Genomic DNA, 18,478 nt, shown 5'->3' on the forward strand with positions numbered 1-18,478 from the left:
GCACTAAGCTTTCAGTTAAGCATGAATGTGTATTGAAGGATGTCAATTCTCCTGTGAGATTCAGAGATGATTTTTAAAGGTGGAACATGGTCTCCTGAAGGGTGGGAAAAGATACTTAGTTGTTGAATGTCTCAGTTTAAGGAGTGAGGCAGGCTCTCCTTAACTCTCTCAAAGTAGTTAAAGAAAAAACACTCCACACATGGATTGGATAGAATTGAAGATTTTAAATTGAAGTGCTACTTGTAACTAATACTGCCGTGCAAAGCATATAAAATAGACAAAATCCATAGTCTGGCCTTAATACAGAAGCCCACTAAGTCAAAATTCTTCCCAATCTCGACCTAATCAGGCCAAAAATCTAGGCCTCAAATGCCCCCCTCTCCCCCCCAATGCCTCTTTACTCCCTGCCATGCGTAAGCCAAAAATGACGCAGCTAGAAATTAGCTTGCCAGCTCCAGGCCCCAGCCAGGCCACTCCAAGCCCAGCTCCCACACAAAGCAGGATAAGGGAGCCAGCCAGCAAGGGAGAGAGTGAGGGAGTAGAAGGGAAAGAGGCAGCTTGTGCTGTCCCCTTATAAAGGCTAGATGCAATCATTCTGGGAATGAAATAACAAAAATTACACTGTTCAGTTCACCTGCTGGATCTCTATCTAGCCTCTGGAGGTCTGTAACTCCATGGTTCTTAAAGGCACCCATGTCAAACCATGACACTGAACCTCATAATTTCTATAAAAGTGAGCACTAAAAATATTTAGAGAATAGCCTTCTCTGGAGTGTTTCTATAGTCTGCCATAAAATAGTATTACATTAGGTGTTCAAGATATCCTGTGTTTCTGTTCATTAAAACATTATATTCTGGTACTTTAGGTGAACTGGACCTATTCCAAAAGTCATGCAGTAGATTGATGTGCTAATTTAAAAGTTAATTGTATGTCAATTCACCACCTTTTGTGTCATCAGGAAAAATCACAAAACTGTTATTAAAAAAAACCAGTAAATTCCTAAGTACATGGAATTTCTTAATAGAGACAAAAAATTCAGGTTGTCTGTAGTATTCTTTAAGCAAGTATGTAGTTATTGGAGGTGGAATGTCACTCTTGATTCAGTGATTTTCAGTGGCCCAAATTGTAATTATTAACACCTGAGATACTCAGCATAAAAATTGCTACATTCAACAGTTTCTGTGAGCTACAGCTTCAATTTTTCGTGTTTTGTTGATGTGAATTGTCCTGACACATTTGAGTAATCTCACTGGCATTAATTTGGTAAGCATGAGCAAGAGTGTAGCAGACTGTGTGTACGCACATGTGTATTAAAAAGTGCAAAATTCAAGTTCTTCAAATACTTCAACATGGAGGCCAGTGTTAGCAAAAGATGTAGTAAATGTTTAGTAGAAGGTATCACTAATGACTATGCTCAGCTGGATGAAAACATTTTGTAGGAATTACTTAGAAGGGTAAAGGGAGAAGGCTCAAGCTCCAATTATACTTTCAAACTACACTAAGTATTAACAACAATCTATTAAAGTTGTCATTGTTACATTGCCTGTAATGAAGATCCAGGAGAATACGTTGTGCTATTCAGTATGTCAACACAGGCAAAGAACAAAATGGATTGTCCCAGTCTTGGAAGAAGCTTGAACAAGAGATAAGGGACAAGTTTGTAGTGATATATAAAACCAGTGGTCTCTGTACATTCACCATTTCTAAATATCCCATTTCAGATGGGATGAGTTTTATGATGTCTCTTGGAAAGAAAACAATGAAACTTTGAATGTGAAGACAGTATAGAAGGGCTATTAGAAAATAAAATACTTGGCTGATATAGGTATCATGAACTGAAGAGAGATGAGATTCAGTGTCTGAGTGGTCATTAGAATGCAGCATGCCAGTAAAAGCCTGGAAGGATGAAGGTTTGGTTTTGTTTGGTTTTTTAATATGATAAGGAAGAGAGGAGACAGCACAGTGGAGAAAGAAGGGCAGTAACATGGTCAAACTAATGGACTAAAAGAAGTTGCATTTGAAGTTGTCCTGTGGTTGCTAAGAAAATTACAGTTGTCATGAGCCTAAAAGCTGTGTTACAGTAATTGTGATATACGATGTAAATAACAGGATAAATTAATTTTAAAAATGTGAGTGGTCTTAGATATGCTGTGTAGAAAGCACCTCCAAGACATATTGTGAACAGGACGATGAATCCATACTGCTTGTGGAGGGCAGGGACATAAAAATTCTAGAGACTTTCATGAACTTAAATGTACAGTTAGATCTGTACAAAAGGTGGCAGAAAGAGATGAATATTTTAATATTGACAGGAGGGAGACGTATGAAACAGAAAAGTACATCAGTCAGTCATCAGCATAGACAATAGCTGTACTTTTCATACTCTTTTCTTTTCCTAAGCATCTACTTTTCTGTGCTGCTAGGGAGAAGTTGCCAGGAAAGACAGACTTTTTGGTTTGATACACTTGAGGTTGTTTCACTGACATGCACTGAGTAGAAGCTGGTGATTATTATTTGTTCTAAATAGTATGCACTATAAGTTTTGAAACAGAAGGATGGCAGGGCTGTTGGAGTGGACTGTAGTGTTAGTTGTGGTTTGTTGGGTTTTTTTTGGTGGCACAATGTATTTCCTGTGTACCTTTTGGAAAAGATACAAAGGTAAATGAGAGACTAAAAAAGATAATGGGGGTAAGCAAGTGGATCAGGAGGAAGGACACTAGTGCAAAGTAGAGAGATTATAGAAGAAGAGAGGACAGTAAAAACCTACTGCCTGATGCTTCTTACTGTCAGAAATGCAAAAATAGAAGGCATCAGAAAGAAAATTATAAGGAGATAATGAATTTCACATCGTATTATATTTTCTTTGTTTTCTTATAATTGATGCAGAGACACTCAGAGATAAAAGTAGATAGTTAGAAAATAAATGCAGAAAAAAAGACGTGTAGACAAAAGTCAGTGAAACTTGAAAATAATGTTTTGTTAGCCATTCAGAACATAACAGATTTGTTGTGGTGCAAATGAGCAGACCACTGATGTACTACTTGTATCCTATGAGAAAAAAAAACCTCAGCGCAAACAGAGCTGAAAGAGTGTAAGATGAGCATTACAGTGGAAAGGAAGAACAACCTGCAGAAGGTTTAAAAGGATGGAGAAAATTGGTAACTAATGTCAGAGGATGGAAGAATCATCAGTACCAATAATCTGAAAGTCATGAAATAATGAAAACTAATATGTGAACAAATGAACTGATTCTTTCACAGTGATAGGTGAGGGTAAGAAGAACTAATACAAAAGGCTATACATAGACCTAGGTGAAAAGCTAATCAAAACAACAAATGGACATTTGTTGACTCTGAACACAGAAGCAAATTTTTAAGTCCAGTCTGGAGAGATTATATTCATCTAAAAGGACAGAGTGGTCATCAGCATAGTAGCTGAAGCCATCAGGAAGAAATATAGGAGATTATAAAGAGAGTCAAGAATTTAAATTGGAAGGATGAAGTAGAAAGTGGTGAAGTGCACAGAAAATAAAAGCTTGAAAGAGGGAAAGGAGATTGACTTAGTTTTACAGTCTAATGAAAGAACTGAGAGTGAGGAAGTGGGGGAAAGATTTAGGTCAGGACTGCCCTATCTTGGAAGCCAACTATCTGAAACCTGATTCAGTTCAGAGATGTGGATATTTCTAGTCTAGCCAGGACTTTAACATTGTACAGCAAAAATTATGCTTTCTTGCTGTTTGGAATAGATCAAGATTGAAGTGGTGATCTAGAAGGTGTAGTTACTATTCGGGATTTTGCTACAGTGGTTGGATTACCACCAGCAAACATCTGAAATCTGCTTTTCTGATTCTCTGTGTATTCATGCTTTGCTAGATGGAACATTTGGTCAAAGGTGACATCTCAGCTGATAGAAATCAGGAAATCTGTTACTCATGTAATAGCATAATCTACACCATGTGGGGACAAGCCACTTCAGTGCTCACATCTGTCTGTTTAAGGCAGAAGATTATCAGTAAAAAATTGCTTAGGCAAAGCAATGGTGATTATAGCATAGAGAACAATGTTGTACCAACATGAGGATAGTGATTTTAGGCAGTTCTTTTGGACCTGTGTATACTAGGACAATAAAGTACATACGCAAGATAAACAAGTAAGTGTGTTTTAGGAAAAGTGTCGTTAAAGGTACATGGGAGTGTGCCCCTCCTATGTTAATCTTTTATTTCCTCCACATTATTAAAAAAGATGTTGTTTATTTTGTGAATGCATGAATTCTGCCCAGGGTAGTTTGTGTGGATGGTGTGAAACAATCACACAATGTAAACTGTGAACTATACCTGAAAAGAGAGTTTTAATGACAAGTGTCATCCTAATCTAGTGGAAAGTTATATAGATATAGGTATTGATTTAGACTTAAAGAGTGTCATTATAAAACAGTGGATTAACTACTTCAAGGAAAAGAGTTGGATTCCTTTGAGTTTAAGATCTTCGTGGGGCAAAATTACTACCATGAGACATGGTGCCCAGGGTATTTTTCAGAATCAATATATTGCATAACAGTTATTACTGGAATTTACTATTAGAAAACACATCCACAAGTAAAGGGCAGTGTGAATGGGAATCAACATTGCTGCATATACATAGGTACTGCCATTTGAAATGGTTAGGATATCTAAGTGGAAAATACAAGGCTTAGGATGTGTTGTGGCACCTAGATTCGGGAACCTTTGAGTCTTTTACCTTCTAGCCTAAAATCAATAAAACTTATTTAGCCATAAAGATTTGTAAGTATTACAAATACACTTTTTTCCTTTTTGTCTTCTGTCCAAAATCCTGATTATTCAGTCTAATTCTAATCAGCAGAGATTAGTGAAAAGCATTCTAACCAAGTACTGATTGTTTCAGCATGCTTCTTCTATTTCTTAATATGAAAACTTGTTAATAAATGATGATGTACTGCTTTTATACCTTGTATTGGTTTAACTGACTGGCCCCACTACAAATGACAAATGAATGGGGGATAGGACTGTCCCTTCCCCCCACCAGTGGCACAGTGCAAACTGAATCATAGATTCTGTATCATGCTAACATTATGTTCTCTGCATGACAGGAAGGGGCTGGACAGGAAACTGTACCATGAAAAAATAAGAGTAAACTTCAGTATACCTTCTCTTATTTCATTTTAAGGAAGTTCCCACTGCTCCCTGGGCAAGAATAGGCAGTCTGCTTCTTAATGGAATACTTCTATGTGTCTGAGCAATCTGCAGTTTGCAGTCTGTAACTTGTGATTACTCCCAGCACATTGTGTTCCCCCTTGGATGAATAAATTATGAATCTCTATTTTAGGGCTGCTGTTTCATAGGAGAAAAACAGTATGACATATTTTAGTTGAAGGGACTGGCATAACAGTTTATGTGATCTCACATCAGAATAACATAAACAGTATATAGGAGTCTTACACTTGCAGCCTTTTCCTGCACTTGCAACGCTGTCCTCCCCATAACCTTCTTCTTTAGTGACTACAAGAATCATCAAAACCTTCAGTCATTTGCTGTCATCTTCCAAAAAGCATACTTTACATGTGTGTGAGTAAGCAATGATGACTTAAAATCTCCTTGAGACTTAATGAAGGGGGCACACCTTCTGCTGAAGCAGCATTTACAGAGTATTGTGTATCATCTCATTGCTTTCTGGATGCTTGCACCGAATTCAAAAAAATTATTAATTACTGATGCCTTCTGATATCTGTCAGAACTAAAGGCTAAGACCTTCGTATCGTCCACTACATTGTGTAAGGACAGGGACCATCAAATTCTTCATGGGGTGTCCTGGTCTGAGCAAAATCAGAACCAATTCACTGTTCAGTAATTTTGCTTTTCAACTAAGTCTCTTCTAAGTAACTGCACTTTCTGAAGTTAATGGCATATTTTTCAGACAGTGACTGCTTCTAATAGTGATAATGCTTGGTGGTTAGTTACTGCCAAGGATTGGTATGCAGAAAGGCACATGCTTATACTTGCTCCTAGCAAAACCATGGTCACAGCTAAATATTTTGTTCCATGTTAGAGTGCTGTAAGTAAAAGATCACACTTTTGGGAAGGAGCAGACAGGACAGGTGACCCACACCTGACCAACAGGCATTCAATTCCATATACATCGTATTTGGTATAAAGCCGAGTGATCACAAGGGTCAAGCCCTTTCTTCAGTGACTGGCATCCCAGGAAGACTCTGTCCAGTCTGCTGGGAAAGTGCTCAGCTGGATCTGCTGATTGTGAACAGAGAAATACTTGTGGGTGGTGTAACAGATAGAAGCCATCGTGGGCACAGCAATGATGAAATGATAGAGTTCTCACTTATTGAAGTAAAGACAGATAGCAGGTCCTGGTCTAGACATGGTCCCCCTCTCTCCCTCCCTCCTGCAGGAGTTGGGGTAATGCAGGAAAAGGGACAAAAGAACAGGCACCAACATGTCTGGTAAAAAGTCTCCTTCTTGGATAGGAGCACGTGTAGTGGCCACTGCTTCTCCCAGACCAGGCTTATGGCCACAGGCCTATGGACTTTTATGGCCTCAGCCTGGCAGAGTCCCATCCTGCTGGAGCCAGAGCAGCCTCAAGACCTCACTGGCACCCTTACAGCCTTAACAGCTGATAGACAGCAGCAGCACCCCTGTATTTGGGTGGAACTCTTTGTAACTAGTTTATTGCCTCCCGTATTTATGGTTCTTGCCGAGTCACCCCCTGCGGCCGAGTGCCCTGTATGGCTTCCGGGGATTCTCTTCTCCAAGGATGGGACTTGGAGATTGGACTGTGATCTGTAATGCTTTCTGATATTGATGCTTTCTCTTTCTTCTTCTGCTTCTGGGCTTTTTTCTCTTCTTTCTGCTTTAGCTGTTGCTTGCTGGCTGGCTTGCTTTCTTGTATTATTCCATTAAACTCTCCATATCTCAAACTACAGGGCTTTTGTTTTGCTTCCAATCCTCCTTCCCATCCCACTGAGAGGGTAGTGTGTGGGGAGGTTTTGTGTGAGCAGCTGTGTTGGAACTCAGCGGCTGTCTGAGTCAAAACTGCAACAGGCATCCAGAATATCTCTGGGCAGCCTGTTCCAGTGTCTCACCACCCTCACAGCAAAGAGATTTTTTCCAATATCTGAATCTTCCCTCTCAGTTTAAAACCATTATTCCTTGTCTTATCAGTCAACTCCCAGGTAAAACAATAACTCCCTGTCTTTCCTGTAGGCTCCCTTAAGAGGGAATAGTTTTGCAGAATGTGTTTTATTAGATGAAAATTACTTTATGATGTTCATAGAATCATAGACTCATAGCATGGCTTAGACTTGAAGAGACCTTAGAGATCATCTAATCCAACCTCTTGCCATGTGCAAGGACACCTCTCCACTAGACCAGGTTACTCAAGGTCCATCCCACCTGGCCTTGAATGTCTCCAGAGAGGGGCATTCACAATCTCTCTAAAAATCCATTCCAGAGTTTTGCCATTGTTCAATAACTTTAGTTTAAGACTCAGATTTTTGTGGGAATTTGCTTTGCTCCAAAGGGGTAATTATTTTTTATCTCTTGTTTAGTTCCATTAATAAAAACAAATCAGTTGATAAAAATGTCCATATATGCTGGAAGAGCATGATCATACTGGTCAGTATGTCTGTGGTGCTCAGCCTCTCTGCAGGGAGTTGTGGGTCTGAAGTAGCAGCTGCATAGCTGTCTGTTGGAGAATCCTGCCACTGGACTTGGTTAACATATCGGCTGAGATCCTGAGCAGCTTCACTTTGGTGGACCATGAGCAGGCATTCAAAAGTGATATTCTAAAAGCTGTTCTTCTGTTGGAAAGTTGCTGAGGCTTGTTTTTGTAGACACAAAAAAGTACCAACCTTTCTCCTCCAGCAGGGAGGCTGCCAACTTATTCCTAGTTCTCCGGCTGGATAAATCACACATTTATTCTTTTGATCTCTCTTCTCCCTTAACTTCCTTACCTCTATGAATTAAGGCAAATATGGTAGAAATGGTCTACTTCACTACAGCCTGGCAAAGGCTGTCTGGTGTCAGTGTCAGAATACTGGCTATTTTCCTCATTACTTTTTTTTTCCTTTTTGTGTGTAGTTCTTCAGGATATTGAGCCATATCAATATTCTCTACTTCAGAGTCAGATGCTGGGTAAGTTATAGCCAGTCAGATTTGACTGGGCAAATATACCCAAAGAAGTGTATAAAGTCCTCCCCTTACCAGATGTCTGAGTCATTAGATCTTATAATAGCTGAGACATATTCCATTCGCTCTGTTTGTAGTCACTAATCTTAGATGCTCTGCACTTTCTCAGCTTGTAGTCTTCATGTTTCTTAAAATCTAGTGAGTAGCAAGAATTCTACGTGAAATGGAAAAACCTGCCCTGTTCGCTTCATTAGGGGTCATCCTTCTAAGGACATTTTGGCTATTGGTAATTGTGTGTCTTAATAAAATGGCAGAACCAGGAGCATTTGAAGATCTACTTGCCTGTTTCTATCCATTCCAGAGAGATTAAAAAGAGCAGGAGTCCATGTGCAAATACTTTCCCAAGTGCATAGCAAGTTGTCTCAGGACTCCTATAGGACCACAAGGTTGTTTTTCCAAGAGTGCCCTAAACTAGTTTCTTCATAGCTTAGGTGTTGCAGTTAATATTAAAGAATCCAGAAATAGTAATGACTGTAGGACAGAGCAATCTGAGAGCTGCTGTTCTGAAAAGAAGAGCAACACCTCTGTTATATGTCATTAGCAAATGTAAAGAGGGGACTATTGTGTAGACAACAGGATGTGACTGTGTTTATAAATGTAAACTTGAAAAATTACAATTTCTAGAGCAGTTCCTTGAAAAGTGTGTTTTCCACATGGACAGTATACACTTGCCTTTTATTCTCTTAGCTGCTGCTTAAATTTGAGATAAAGCGAGGCTGGTTTATGTCTGTACTTGTACTTCAAGACATGGTACATGGGTTATGTAAAAGTCATAAATGCACTATTAAGCCAAGAACAATTTGTAGCTTGGGGATTTTCAAACACAATAATATGAATGGATATTACAGGTTTTGATACTTATGGACATTGCTGCTGGCTGATGCACAACACAAGTCAGAAACCCAGCTATTTTCGGTGTTCAAAAGCATCAGCTATATTGTGCAGTTGAATTTAATTACTCCAAGGGTTTTCAGACATATTCATGATAAAGTTAGAGAGAAACAGATTTTCTGACGTACCATGCACTACAAAGGCAACTCTTTCCTTTCTTGACAGATAGAGCTATCATATTTTATGATACTTAGTTTGTAAATTGCCATTTTCAGTAATGAATTGCTACCTCTTACACTTTTTCAGATCTTAAAAATGGAGTCTTATAACTAACTCAATGATCAAACCCAAACTATTAGAGTCAAAGAAAAATACTTAATAGCTTGTATTTGTGACTATGTAGCAGTACCTGGAAAAAAAACCCTAAAGTAACTATTTAAATTTTCCTGTTTATTATATATTTAAAATGGTAACTGATGTAATTAATTATTGCTAACAATATAACGAGAATGTATTCTATGACTGGGATTATAAATGTGTGCATAATTTATATAATTCTAATATTATTATACATAATTTATGATATATAAAACAATTGTAATAATGAGTTAATTCATTCATTAGGCAAAATTTTCAAGCAGCATGCTGCCATACTCATTTTTGCAGTCTAAAACTTTGTAATTTTGACTAAATTGTCTCCAAGTGAAGATTTATGGCAAGTTTGATTGATTAGCAAAATAAGTAGATTTTTTTTCCCATAATCTAATAAATTATATTCCAGCCTATTTTTAGAGGAGATTCTGCCAGATTTTGTACAAGAGAGAGCCACAGATTGCCTTGTTCATGGTTACATGTTAGTAGATAATAGCTTGGTGTTGTTATCATCCTGCCTTTTAATCTTCACCCAAGATACACATCATGTTGTTCAGGGATTGGACAAGGCAAAAGCTCAGTTTATGTTACTGTAGTCTTTTTGTTACCCTCATAATCTGAAGTTCCTTTTTTATATATATCACAAAGAATTACATTTGCTTTCTCTTTGGTTAAGGGAACAGCTATTGGGACTGGAAGTGTTCCAACACATTTCTTGGAAGGAGTTCTACTACTGAATATCCTTAATATTGTGTAAATCTCAGTTATTAAAATGGTATCTTTAGCGGTGGAATGTGAAATTTATGCTTTAACTCAGATGAAAAATGGGTTCGAGTCAAGGTCTCTCACAAAGGAATACACCAATCATTACAATGCAGAATGTTCTCAGAAAAACCTTTCATGGGTTGTATAACTATATTCATATGGTCAAAAAGAGAAAGACTAGCCAACCCTTTCAGAAAGCCCAGCTAGCAGATGACATACGAGCTGCAGTAAATGAATTGAATTACTTATTTGCAATAAGATAAATGAAAGGACATCAACAGAAATGCTCAGGAACTTGTGGTCCTTCTATATAGTGGCTAGTGGCCAGGGCATTTTTGAGGAAGAGTATTTTGTGTTCTGTCCTATGCTGAGCAATTTTTATGCATCCTTGGTGAGTGCATTAATATCATAATGAGATACACAATCATAGCTTCAGGCAAACATGGTTAACTCTCTGAAGTGACTAGACAGAATGAAAATTGTTAATATCTCCTTCACACATCTCATTTATACTCTTGCTGAGACTTAACATCCTCTGAGTAAATAGAATGTTGTGGGGTTGCATCTTTTCTTCCTCAGTGTTTTTCCAGGGATCCAGATCTATCTATAAGATAACAGTCTACACTTGACCTAAGTTTTCAGTTTTGCAGATCATCTTTTGGCTGCAGAGAATGAAACAGCCATGTCAGGCTTTGATTTCCTTCAGTCGTTCTTAAGTAATTTTCAGATAATGCTATCAAGAGTGCATCTAGGTTGAAATGAAACTCAGTATTTCCCCTAAAGCTGCAACACAAATTAAGTAGTTCCCACTTTATAGTAGAAATAGTATTTTTTCACATCAAGTAGTATTTTTAACTCACTGCCTTTCATCAAATATATTCATATCAATGGAATGTTTGTAATACTGATGAAATAGGCCACTAGACTAAACTTAATTGCAGGTGTTTTTCTTATATTCTAAGCGCAAGCACAGTCTCAGTACTTTTTAGTTTACCTTCCTACTATATATTGTACAATGATCAATGGGCTTTTACAAGACACCATTAAAAGAAATCTAAGTTAATACTGATTTACGTTGAAGATGACAGATCTTTGAATATTATATTTTTCTTCATGTTAATTAGCCCATGCATATAGCTATGTTAACCTTATTCTTCAACAATTAGGCCATCAAGGCAGCATCTTTCTTTCAACCTTTGAACCTCTTTCAACCTCAAAAAAAAACCCAAAACACCAAAACCAAAACACTAACAAACAAACAAACAACAAACCAAAAAGGGTTATGAAGTATTTCTGCTTGACAAAGCCCTTAGAAGAAAAGAGGAGCAATATTTCTGAGGTCAGCACTAGGACTACAGCGTACCATTGATGTTCTAGTCTACCAGCTGATTCTTAAAATGAAGAGCAGTAGTAAATAAAAGATGGCAAAATCCAAACATAAGGAAGTGTCAACAGAAGTAAATGTGTAGAAAGTTTTCAAGGGATGGACAATATTACATTAAAATAAAAAGCATGAATTATAGTTTGTTTATGAAGGCACCATTTTCAAGGGAAGATTTTGTCATCATTGTAAATTAAAGTAAAATGTGTTCTTTTAATGGACAGCAGAAATCACATAGTACATCATGACACCACAGATACCATGGGAAGGAATATGAAAGGAAATCATATTTCATAAAAATGTAAATGATTATTAGTGGATCTTTGACAAATTACATTTATTATAGTTAGTTACATAAAATTTAATATTGTCTTTCAATTTCTATTTTTTATGGGGAAAACAGTAATCTTTCTCATAATATCTTTTAGTGCCATGTACTTTACAGAAGCTGACACTAAAAGGCTGTATAGAGCTTTTCTAACTTGATGAAATTGCCTAGAAGAACAGTTACCAGTTATGACAAATGACAAAACCAAATTAGGAAGCCAATTTATAATCATGAGCAATTAAGAGTTGTGAGGCAAGTTGTATGAAGAAAATGAGAAGCATTTATGGAAATAATGGATTTAAAATATGACACTCTAATAATGAGATCATTACATTCTGAATGTTAAGCAATTCAGTTCGTCAAATACTAAATGCAATTTATCAACACTAACTATCCCTGAATTATTTTTACTACATGATTTTTGTGATCTCTTTATTGTAAGCTATTCATTTGGCATTAAAAGGTGAAGCAACAGGGCACACAATAGCATAAATAACTGTGAGAAATCAGATATGGTTTAAGTGATTGTTGGTACTCTTAAAAGAATCTTACTCTTAGAAAAAAGAGTCTTTTGTTCCTGGGTGTCTGTTAGAGTGTATGCACATGCATATTAGTTATGCCATGAGTAAGACTTCAGGTAGAAGAAAATAATATGACTACAACTGCAGTTCCTTTTCACAAGCCTTGTTATGAAATGCAGTGCTACCAAACAATACAATCCTGTGTAGTTCCTCTTGTTGCCTAATTACTAGTACTGTGCATGGCTAAGTAGAGAACTGAACTTTCCAAACTTATTACATGTGTATAGTTTCATAGCTACAGAATACCTTTATTATGTGAAAAATGTGCCAGTCTCAGTACGAGCTGTTCAATTCTTTTATTTTGTACCCACACTCAGTAAAACTTACAGGGAAAGAAAATCAAACCAGTCTTTTCAATTTATTGCCAGCTTCTTCCATGAATTTGACTGTTTAGCATTTTGTGATAGTTAAAGCTTTACTTCCTGTAAATGTACTTTGATTTCAGGCATTATGAACATATTTATTACAGGTCTGTCTCCCACCAAGAATGAAAGAAGATAGAAAGAAATACAAATACATAACTAATAGCATTTTTGACCATTTTCTGCCAAGTCACGCTATTTGGCTTCACATAAATGAAAAATTATTTTGTTGAACATAACTCTAAAGAGTCTAAAGAAAGTTTTATGAATTTCAGTCCTGACATTTCAACCTGCAGACAGTCAAGAAGCAAACAGGTTGCTTATGGATGGTGATTTGAGTAGAAAGTTGACCTAGACACCTCCCACAGCCCCTTGCAACGTGAGTTATTCTTCATCCTCTGGTCATACAGTACTGGGTACCAAATTGCTAGTAAAAAGAGAGACCTTTCATAAAGCAACAGGAAAAAGAGAAAAATTCTTGCCAGACTGGAAAAGAGGTAATAAAACCCTTACTTCTCCACCTTTCTCCAGCTGTTCCCTGTTGCAATTTTATAAGGGGCAGATATGTTCAAAATTAGGAACAGGAAAGATGGCAGTGTACCGAGTCTGCATACTGGCTCTGGAGTAGGTGATGGCAAGATAATTTAGACAATTGGCCAAGATAATGTAGACAATTATGGCCAAGAAAGACCATATATGTTAAGGGTAATCTTATGCTGTGTTTTGCTTTTGTGACTCTGTTTTAACATAATTTTATTTCTATTCTTATCTTGACAGAACTCAGTAAGCATTCTGTTTTTTCATTTAAATCTTGTCACAGCATAAATCTGAGTCACCTCACACGGAGGATACAGCCTTCTCTGGAAAGGTGGACATAATTGGGGTGCAATGAAAATAAATGGGTTTTTTAACTATCTTCAGTTGGACACCTGTGGCTGCAGGTGCCTCTTTCTACTGTTGGCACTGGTTTATGCAGAGAAAGCCAACTCCCTTGATATGTCTGGAACTTCTTTGATGTGCAGCAGGAAAGTGGAAAATGGCTTCAGACTTTTAGGGTGTGGGATGTAAAGGAAAGTTGTCACTTTCAACTTGTCACACTAACATAAAACATAATTAAGCTTGTGCTCCCAACATTTCTTTTTTTAAAGTCTGTTAATTTGGTTACTAATATGAAAGGCTGTGTTCCATTCCTAAGACTAAATATTTTTTGCCAGTTTATTCAAAACAGAAAGGCAACTATGAATTCTTCTGAAGTTCATAGCTAGTTGATGATGATAGCGATGCTGGAGGGGATGGGGATGCAACAGTTATTTCGCTTTAACTAAAAGTGAAATAGGAAAAAAAGACAGGATTGAGGATAGTACTATGAAGATATGTATAAATATTAAAAATTTCTGATTTCAGGACAAAAGTGGAGTTGAATGTACCATCACAGAAAATAACATTTGTATCTTATACAACTTTGTTTCTTTTTTAGTGGCAAAGCATTACTATAACACTGGTTGAGAAAGTGCAGATGGTTGCTGTAATCCTAGGATCTCTGTTCTTAGTAGCAAGTGTGACTTGGCTTCTATGGTCAGCCTTCAGCCCTTATGCAGTATGGCAAAGAAAGGACATCCTTTTTCAAATCTGCTATGGAATGTATGGTTTTATGGATCTAGTATGCATAGGTAAGCTCAAAATCTTTAAACAGCACAGACTGTGGTTTAAGAATGTGGCTGTCTTTATTTTTCTAATTGGTCACTCTAGTTGATCGCTCTAGTTCGTTGCAGATTTATTCTCAGCTCATACCTTTGGCAAATACTGCTTTTTACAGCGTTACAAATACTGCAAAGAGAACCAAAGAAGCTTCACCCTCAGATTCACCGAAGTGTCTTCCCAAGATATTAGTGAAGAGAACAGGATAAGTTTCAATTTCTTGAAAGAAACAGGCAGCTAGCTAAGTTCAGGAAGTTACATAGAAGAAAATGACAAAGACATTATGAAACGTCTAATGTGTTAATGCCACTTTGCATTTGATTGTACTATCCTGAAGTACAGAGGAAGCCCTTGAGGATATCATCAAACTACATTTCCAAAATTAATTTGCACAGGCTTACATAGGTCACTGTGCTACTAATAGTGAAGAGCAGAGAAGACAGGCACGAGTTCTTTCTTTGTACATCACAAAAGGTTATGAAACACTCTTACAGGGCTAACTATAGTAACTTTACTATTAAGAACTGTTATGCCATTGAATTGTAGCTGAAATAAAAGAAAATTCAAAGTACTGCGAAGCTATTTTGATCAGTTTTGAAATTCCTGCAAATATACTGAATCCAGAAGTATTTAAATAGGAGTCCTTTCAGTGTTTGATAAAACAGCCTTGAATTTATTATAAAAGTAGTTGCTACTATTTCCAGATAAAAAATAATAATTGCAGTAAACATTAAAACACATTCCTAGAATTGCAATTCCAAGAAAATCCAGAACTGAAATGTTTTGAGATTCCTGAGTGGTAAATGTTGATGTTATCCTGATTTCATAAATAGGAATTCACAGTATCACAGTGTCACAGTATCACTAAGGTTGGAAGAGACCCCGAAGATCATCAGACAGTGCTGATTTCTGCTCATTAAGGTGCAAAGAAACAATGATTCCTAGTATCAAGGTTTTTTCCTCCAACCATAAAGCCATATAATCTTTTACTGAAATCATCCCATTACAGTAGAAGAAATTGTGTTTAATCTGAATAAGCAGTTATGCTTATTTTGCAATTTTTCTGAGAAGCCCACTCTGGAAAGTTTTAGAGCACAGGGTTTTTTTCTGTGAACCCAACTCTTCCCAGACAGAAAAATTAAGAGAATCCATGTCTTTGTTACTCTGGACAAGTGTTCAGTTTTTAAGTAATAAAAAAGAGTGCTCATCTACATGTCCTCTTACATACTAATTTCTGAATACATCTTTTTCCAGCCCTACCCTCAGTACAGGGGTTTTACTGTTGTTTAAAAAAATATGTGAAGACAAAAATGTACTTTCAGGTATTCTAAACATTTCATGTATATGGAATTCTGTTGTGTTTTGGGTTCTTCATTTTGTTTTGCCTTTTTTGTTGGCCTTTTTTCCCCCACAAAGATTACTTAAGATTGCAGAAAAATTGCTTTGGTATGCACGAACTATTGTGAATAGCCAGTTACTTCAAACTTTTTCTGTTTCTTTCCATTTCTTTGACTGTTAAAATGCCCAAGCCAAATTAATCTCAATATCATCTGAGAACATCTGTGAGTGATCAGATGATCTATAGAAGTGAACTGTTGGAAGGTGAGTCTTCAGTTGACTGGTACATGCAGTCAGGTAGCTGCTTTTCAATGCAGCCAGGCTCAAGCCACCTCTGAACTGGAAACTACTGAATGTGTACCTCATATGACTGTGGATTTTCTAGCTTAACTGGCACCATGCATGAACAAAGCATATATGCAGCTGCCTTCACCCACCAGATAAACTGACTTGCCTACAGTTACATAAATACATAATTTATCCTTCTATCATAAATAACAATTTTAGTGTAAAATTGACTATAAGCTTATTTGGACACTGACATGTAATTATGAAGTTCAGTGCAAATATGACTTAACAGTTTACTAAAGTGTATCTTGAAATTCAGGATGCTGTGTAAAGGAGGCTTTGTAATTGCAAAATTCTGATGATCCAGATTTGTTCAGCCCACTTACTCACAAATAATTTCATGTAATCTGCTTTCTCTGAGCTTGTAAAGCCTGTTTTATCTGTTCCTTTCATCAGAAAGCAAGGAATTGTAAATGGATAGTTTTAGATTAAAACATTGAATTAAAGTTTTCTAATAGATGGATGTAATTATTGCTCATGAATGACTTTTAGAACTCCACAACACTGTCCATTATGCTGATGACTCCCCAAAGGCATTATCATATGATTTGACCATTGCATATTGTAGATAATCTCTCCTATCATAAGGTTCGTAATGCTTACAGCCAGACACAGTTCTCACTTAGTATCTCCTCGCATTTGTGTTTAGTCATCCATGACATTCTCTTGGTTTCCAACCAGATTTGCAGTGAGTGAATACCTATACTCCAACTGGATTCATTCTTTAATTCAATGAAAAGTCTATTCAGACTTACAGGTTTTCCTGGGCAACACGTTTCAAAACAAGTGCTTGAGCTATTTGTGATATGACCAAGACTTCAGTTGTGCCTTCGTATAGCTTTGCATAACCAATGTGAATGTTTTTGGTCATTTGTGAAGTGTAAACAGCCGTACTTTTGGAAATGTTGTGTGGTCATATTTTTAAAAGCAGTTTGCCTGAAGGTACTGAATATTTATCTGGCAACTTTGCAAACTCACACATATTCATTTGTTTTCCCAATGACTGATTTATATACCACACGTAGCATATCAAGTAATTCTTGGTCTTGTTTTACTTATCACAGAAGAAATATCCCAAAGATTACAGGTTACCAATATGATATGTTCTGTTCATTCCAGTATTGTATTTTCATTGTTCACCTTGTTCTACTCTATTTTAGTTTTTTTAAGAATTATTTCAAACAGGGTCATCTCTGCTTATCTGTTTTAGTTTCAACAGTACAAGTCACTAGTATGCACTTTTCTGTATCTAAGCTAGTTATGAAGCTGTTGTCTCTCAAATTTGCTTTTGGTGGAAATTTACCTCAGGCAAACCTTTGAATACTTTAATCAAGTAGAACTATTGTGTGTGAAACCCAAAGCTATTGCAGTGATAGTGCTAGGATCAGATCATCCATGTAGGGATTACCAAAGAGAGTGAGTTAATGAATTAGTATGAAAACAGTGAATAATATAAATCCCTTACATAGCCACTGGAGGACAGTACACCCAGCCTTTGCCAATCTATTAGGAGACCTAACAATTCTTGCAGCAGTTAAGTCATATAATTTTATGTATCTTCACTGGAATGCAATCCTAATTAGTAGTCATAAATGGATCTAACATGAACAAAATCTCTCACACATAATAACAGCTCATTTGCAATCTCAGAACACCAGAGCAACTCCTTTAGTGTGAAAAGCAGTTATAACGTTGCACTAGAAACATAGGTACTGCCAGTAGTCCTACAGCAAGGGACTAAGAAATGGGAGGAGCCCACTGGAGCTTCGAATAGTCATCTGAAAGAGTCTTTCTTCTCCCCTGCTCTTGTAACATTCACTTAGTTGTGAAAATAGACAGGCCAAAGTTAGGTATAATGAATGCACTTAATATTTCTCCAGTCAGAAAGTATCTTTTAATTTTTTTTTTCTTTCTTCACATTAGTTCTAAATAGTTCAGAGGAGTTACATTGCAGGGGTTGGAGTGAACACGTTTTGCTTCAGTGCTTTGAGCAATTTATTGACTTTTTTTTTTTTTTGTCAGTGTCTTCTGGGCCCTAGAATAGTATGAAGGCATGGCATTTTGTCCGGTGGCAAAGTCTGTTTCTGCAAAGAGTCTTTTATTCCCTAGTAAAAGCTTGTGATTTTCTGGGAGGAGGACCATTCCAAAGTGATTATAAGTAAAATTAGTGTGATAAATGACACCTATTAGGAACCTAGTACCACAAAATCTGAATGAACTGAGATGAGTTGCCTGCTTGTAAAAACATTCAGTATGAA

The 18,478-nt window shown here is 36.8% G+C and overlaps 1 protein-coding gene across 1 annotated transcript in view; it reads left to right on the forward strand.

Moving 5' to 3' along the window:
* MARCHF11 (membrane associated ring-CH-type finger 11) overlaps positions 1–18,478 on the forward strand; it is a 28,148-nt gene that overhangs the window by 4,369 nt on the left and 5,301 nt on the right. The window contains exon 3 of the mRNA XM_068162043.1: positions 14,314–14,506. Coding sequence (XP_068018144.1) covers positions 14,314–14,506 — 193 coding nt within the window. The remainder of the gene's footprint in view (positions 1–14,313; positions 14,507–18,478) is intronic.

The sequence above is a fragment of the Melanerpes formicivorus genome, unplaced genomic scaffold (assembly GCF_026170545.1).
Source record: "Melanerpes formicivorus ecotype bairdi unplaced genomic scaffold, bMelFor1.0.p_v2 SCAF_61, whole genome shotgun sequence".
Lineage (NCBI taxonomy): Eukaryota > Metazoa > Chordata > Aves > Piciformes > Picidae > Melanerpes > Melanerpes formicivorus.